This window comes from Lepisosteus oculatus, chromosome 8 (assembly GCF_040954835.1).
Source record: "Lepisosteus oculatus isolate fLepOcu1 chromosome 8, fLepOcu1.hap2, whole genome shotgun sequence".
NCBI lineage: Eukaryota > Metazoa > Chordata > Actinopteri > Semionotiformes > Lepisosteidae > Lepisosteus > Lepisosteus oculatus.
The window spans coordinates 23,033,374-23,039,680 of NC_090703.1; the positions used below are offsets into that span (position 1 = coordinate 23,033,374).

General features: G+C 39.4%; 1 protein-coding gene across 1 annotated transcript; it reads right to left on the reverse strand.

Annotated features, from left to right (window-relative positions):
* Window positions 1–2,988: 2,988 nt before the first annotated feature.
* Window positions 2,989–5,858, reverse strand: LOC102694018 (DNA excision repair protein ERCC-6-like). Its single transcript, XM_069192961.1, has 2 exons — window positions 4,094–5,858; window positions 2,989–3,002 (listed from the first exon to the last, which is right to left on the reverse strand). Exons 1-2 carry the CDS (start codon window positions 5,841–5,843, stop codon window positions 2,989–2,991), a joined length of 1,764 nt encoding a protein of 587 aa, XP_069049062.1. The 5' UTR covers window positions 5,844–5,858.
* Window positions 5,859–6,307: the final 449 nt, after the last annotated feature.

The following is a 6,307-nucleotide window of genomic DNA, read 5'->3' on the forward strand; positions in this document are numbered from 1 at the left end:
AAGTCCACGTCCTTCTCTATGCAGATATCTTTGTCGTCTAAACCACTTGTCATTGTTGATGTTTTGAAATTGCTGTCCACATTATTCTTTGAGTAAGAAGCAACCTCATTTAACCTTGGATTCATTGGTGAAGTTGCAAAATTAGTTTCCACATCCTTTTCTGAGTAAAAATCATTGTCTTGTAAACTTGTCTTCATTTTTGAAATTGTAAATTTGTTGTCCACATTGTTTTCAAAGTAATAAGCAATCTCATGTATACTTGTGTTCATTGTTGATGGTGTCAAATTGTTGTCCATATCTCTCTCTGTGTGAAACTCAATGTCTTTTACACTTGCGTTCATTGTTGATGTTCTTAAATTACTTTCCACATCCTTCTCTGGCTGAGAATGATTCTCTTCCAAGATTGTATTGACTTTGGCAGTTTCAGATGCCACAGTCTTCTGATCTTCACTCTCAGGGAAGAACTGAGGCACATCAGTCTTCTCAGGACTTGAGAATTTTGGGAAGTGGCTCAAGCTGTCTTCTTCACCGTCTTTCTCTTCATCCCCTTCGTCTTGTTTCACATTGCTGGTACAATGGACTGGTAAAGATGCATTTAAATGAATAAAACTCAGATTGCCTGTGGTCTTCATATTCTGACTTTCTTCCAAACCTGATACATTTGTCAAAATACAGTCCACGTCCTTCTCTAAGTCAGAATCATTGTCTTCAGACCTCAAGCACATCACTGAAGGTGTTAAATTCCAGTCCTCATCCTCATCTTGGTAATGATGTTTCTCTTTTAAACTTGTGTTCATTGGTGAAGATGTTAAATTACAATGCACATGTTTCTCTGGGTAAAAATCTTTGTCTTCTAATCTCATGCTCATTATTAAACTCTTTAAATTGCTGTCCACATTATTCCCAGAAAGAGAAGCAGTCACATTTATACTTGTGTTCTTTGTTGTTGTTGTTAAATTATTTTCCACATCTTTCTCTGGCTGAGAACAATTCTCTTCCAAGATTGTTATGACTCTGGCAGTGTCAGATGTCACAGTCCTCTGATCTTCACTCTCAGGGTAGAACTGAGGCACATCAGTCTTCCCAGGATTTGAGAATTTTAGGAAGTGGCTCAAGCCTTCTTCTTCACTGTCTTTCTCCTCATCTTCTTCATCTTTTATCACATTGCTTATAGAATGGACTGGTAAGGATGCATTTAAATTGATAAAACTCAGATTACCTGTTGTCTTCATATGCTGGCTTTCTGCCAAACCTGATAAAGTTGTTGAAATAAAGTCCACGTCCTTCTCTATGCAGATATCTTTGTCGTCTAAACCACTTGTCATTGTTGATGTTTTGAAATTGCTGTCCACATTATTCTTTGAGTAAGAAGCAACCTCATTTAACCTTGGATTCATTGGTGAAGTTGCAAAATTAGTTTCCACATCCTTTTCTGAGTAAAAATCATTGTCTTGTAAACTTGTCTTCATTTTTGAAATTGTAAATTTGTTGTCCACATTGTTTTCAAAGTAATAAGCAATCTCATGTATACTTGTGTTCATTGTTGATGGTGTCAAATTGTTGTCCATATCTCTCTCTGTGTGAAACTCAATGTCTTTTACACTTGCGTTCATTGTTGATGTTCTTAAATTACTTTCCACATCCTTCTCTGGCTGAGAATGATTCTCTTCCAAGATTGTATTGACTTTGGCAGTTTCAGATGCCACAGTCTTCTGATCTTCACTCTCAGGGAAGAACTGAGGCACATCAGTCTTCTCAGGACTTGAGAATTTTGGGAAGTGGCTCAAGCTGTCTTCTTCACCGTCTTTCTCCTCATCTCCTTCGTCTTGTATCACATTGCTGGTACAATGGACTGGTAAAGATGTATTTAAATGAATAAAACTCAGATTGCCTGTGGTCTTCATATTCTGACTTTCTTCCATACCTGATTCATTTGTCAAACTAAATTCCAAGTCCTTCTCTAAGTCAGAATCATTGTCTTCAGACCTCAGGCTCATCACTGAAGTTGTTAAATTCCAGTCCTCATCCTCATCTTGGTAACGATCTTTCTCTTTTAAACTTGTGTTCATTGCTGAAGATGTTAAATTACAATGCACATGTTTCTCTGGGTTAAAGTCATTGTCTTCTAATCTCATGCTCATTATTAAACTCTTTAAATTGCTGTCCACATTATTCCCAGAAAGAGAAGCAGTCACATTTATACTTGTGTTCTTTGATGTTGTTGTTAAATATTTTTCCACATCTTTCTCTGGCTGAGAACAATTCTCTTCCAAGATTGTATTGACTCTGGCAGTTTCAGATGCCACAGTCTTCTGATCTTCACTCTCAGGAAAGAACTGAGGCACATCAGTCTTCCCATGACTTGAGAATTTTGGGAAGTGGCTCAAGCTGTCTTCTTCACTGTCTTTCTCCTCATCTTTTTCTTCTTGTATCACATTGCTGGTAGAGTGCACCAGTAAAGATGCATTCAAATTTATATAACTCAAATTACCTGTGTGCTTTTTATGCTGACTTTCTTTTAAGACTGATAAAGTTACTAAATTCCAGTCCACATTCTTCTCTGGGTAAGATTCATTGTCTTCTAAACTCATGCGCACTGTTGAAGTTGTTAAATTGCAGTCCACATTGTTCTGCAGATAAGATTCATCATCATTTAAACTCATTCTCATTGTTGAAGTTTTTAAATCCCAGTCCACATCCTTGTCTGGGAAATAACTTTCTTTTAGATTTTTGTTCATTTTCGAACTTTCAAAAGTCACAGACCTCCTGCCCATACAACCAGGGAGTGGCTGTGGCACACAAGTTTCTTCCAGATTTTGGATTTTTGGGAGATGACAAAAGTAGCTTTCTTCAATGCCATTCACCTTTTCTCCATTATGTTCTCGTGTTGACTTGGTGGTGGAATACATTATGGTGTCATTGTGATTGACACCTTCTAATGTTTTTTTGTGTTGGTTTTTGTCTGATACAGTGCAGGTCACACTCTTCTTAAGGTAAGAATCCTGCAAGAGAAAACCTGGTTCTGTTGTCATGAACTTGTCGAGCTTATCTTCCTGTTCACTCTCCAATGAACAACTGAATTTACTGTGTCCTGGATTTTCAGCTTCTTCACAGTTAGAATGTACATCATTCTCCATCAAGTGTATCTTGCCAGAAACATGTGATTTATTTTCTTCTCTGGGACATATTTCCAGTACTCCTTCTTCATAGAAGTTCAGCTTCCTTGAACATTGAGGTGATATGTCATTTTTTTCAGAGTTGTTTTCTCGGAATACCAGGTTTTCAGCACAAGGAGGAGAGGTAGGTGTGACTCCTGCTCTTCTGTGGGAAGCTTTCTTGGAGGAAACAAGAGTGGCACTCACAGGAGGTGATTTATTGTCATTGTCTGTTAGATATGACATACAAGTGGGAGTCAGAGAGTAATCACATAGTACAGGTAATTGCATTGGTGTCTGAAGTTTTGAACCACTGGGTACCATGGACATATCATTTGTGCCTGCTGTGTTTCTACTATGAACAGCAAGTTCAATAGAATTAGTCTCTAGAATGTATTCTTTATCTCTGAGAGAGCCTTTCTTTGTAGCCTCAGTTCCATCCCACTTTGTTTCTGGACCTGGGGTTGGAATTAATTCAGTGTCCGTGCTACTGAAACACACAGTGACTGGCTGCATCAAATCAGCTGGACTTTTTAGATTTGCTGTGAAATCCTTGAATCTTCCTTCACATACACTTCCCCCTTCAGCTGTAAATAACCTGTTTCCAGTTTGTTCAACAAATCTGCTGTTCACATCGTAACCAGGACCAAATTTGGTCTCATCCACATAATGTTCTTCTTTGCTCTCATTGACACATTTGACAGGGGCTGAAACCTCAGATTCTTCAGCATGCCAGGAAACATCATTCTTTAAGAAAACTGAAGTTTTGTCAGAATATGTATGAGTGTTATGCTTTGTGTTTTGATTTGTCTTTCTTTTTTTAAGAAGTTTAGGAGACAGAAATAACTTGTATTTTTGTGTTACATCTGGGGTGCTTGAGTGCACTCTACTATGCTCATTTGATCTATTTTTGCTTGATCCATGGCCAAAATAGCCACTTGAATCCATTGTATGATGAAAGAAAAGGGATTCATCTTCAATTTTCTGCTGGGCTTTTTGCACCTGAAGCCGTATTTGATTCTGTGCTGATTCTTGTTCAAAGTTTTCCATTAAAGAGGCAGAGAATAAAAGGCCATGATCTGAAATCCCAGAAATGTTTAGGGTGCTCAGATACGCAATATGATCATCTAATGTTTTGTTTCTCTTTGGTTGGTTCCAGTGTATTGTCTGCAAGTGATACTGCGTAGAAGAGAATCTTGTATCCTCCACTGTAAATAATTGCTCTAGTTCTTGTTTGCTGAAGTATCGAATGGGATTCCTGTCTTCACCTATTGTCTGTCTAACCAGTGAGTTTTTGAAAATCTGCCTGCGGTATATTTTTTCCTCGATCGTCCCACAGGTGATCAGTCTGTAAACTACCACATCCTTCTCTTGTCCAATCCTGTATGCTCTGTCTACAGCCTGACTGTCTGTGGCAGGGTTCCACGATGGATCAACAATCACCACTCGATTGGCAGCCGTTAGATTGAACCCTAGTCCGCCTACTTGAGAGGTCAGCAAGAAAATGGAATACTCACTCCTGTTCTGAAAGGCAGTGATCAGGCAGTGACGCTGGTCAGCAGCAGTTAATGTTCCATCAACACGTAACATCTTAAATCCCCTTTCATTCAAAACTTGCTCAATAATGTCCAGCATCTTCCGAGACTCTGAGAAGACAAGGGTGCGATTACCCTCTTTCCTGAGCCTTTCAAGTAAAGCCACAAGAAACGTCATCTTTCCTGATTCTTCAATCAGTTCTTTACTTAACAGGTGGCAAGTTTTGTTCTCACAGAAGTCCTTCATAACATGTCCATTTGAAAGATCTGGCTTGCCCTCATCATCGCATTGCAGCTCAGTGTATTCTTTGGCAGTAAACAGTCTAGGATGATCACAGATCTTCTTCATAGTGGCGAGGTCAGTTAATGCTGAATCATTGTAGCCTCTTAGAATTATTTGATTAATTAATTTTCTGTACAGTCTTTCTTGTAAGGGGCTAAGATGAACCCACATTACAAGATCATTCTTCTTGGTAAACTGGGCTATTTTGACAGTGTCTTTGTTAGGCTCTTTGCTTTCTCTCTGAATGTCTTCTTTTGTTCTCCTAAGGTAGTAGGGCTTTATCATTTCTGTCAAGCTCTCTGATGTTTTCAGGCCCAGTGCTTTCTCTGAGGGACTGGCATCCTTCTCCCTTCCTCTCATTATTGGATTCTCGTACAACTTTCGAAAGCTTCGGTAGGTACCAAGGAGACTTCCCTGGCAGGCGAGGTGGAACAAAGACCACAGCTCTTGGAGGTTATTCTGCACAGGTGTACCAGTGAGCAGAATCCGAGTTTTTGCGGGAATTGAGAATGCTGCTTTAAAGGTTTTAGTAGTACTATTTCGGATCATGTGAGCTTCATCAAAAATGATACAGTCCCAGATAAACTGACTGTCTCTATAAGTGGACAATGTCCTCTCACTGTTAATAAGCATTCTAAATGAAGTAAGAAGCACATGCCCTTTTCTCTGAACTTCCAGCACCCTGCCTTCTCTATCTTTGTATCTGGAATGAAAAATGTGGAATTTTATCCAAGGTGTCCATTTCCTCAACTCCGCACCCCAGTTCTCCAGGAGACTGTTAGGCATCACAAGCAGAACAGATCTCATCCTCTCCATTACTATCATACCTGACAGAAACGTAATAGTCTGGATAGTTTTTCCTAAACCCATATCATCAGCTATTATTGCACCTTTTTTATTTTCTTGATGCACTTTATAAAGGAAGACCAGCCCTTCTTTCTGATGCTCGTAGAGTTTGTCATGCAGCTCTTTATACAGCAAAAAACCGCTGCTGAGGACATTGACACACCTGCCTCTTTCCTCTTCCAGTTGCTCTACTTTCTTCTTGCCCTCCATGGTGCGTGTCACATTAAGAAGACCCTATAGGTAAAAAATGTTACTGTAAGACATTTTATCAAACAGTGTAAGGGGCAGAGTGGAGAGTAGAGGCAGGATGTGGACTGGACTAAAAGGGATTGACTGTGTGAGGCATTTCCACTGCTACTTAGTTGAGTTAAACGTGCATTTAGGAGCAACTACAGAGTAGGGAAGGAAGTTTAACATCCGGGTGGGTCCCTTGGACATTTAATACCATATTAGGGACGGTTTAGTGTGCAGACCCCCTTGCTACACTA

Excerpts from the sequence above, each read along its gene's own strand:
- LOC102694018 (XM_069192961.1), bottom strand. The coding sequence starts at position 5,843 with ATGGGTTTAGGAAAAACTATCCAGACTATTACGTTTCTGTCAGGTATG.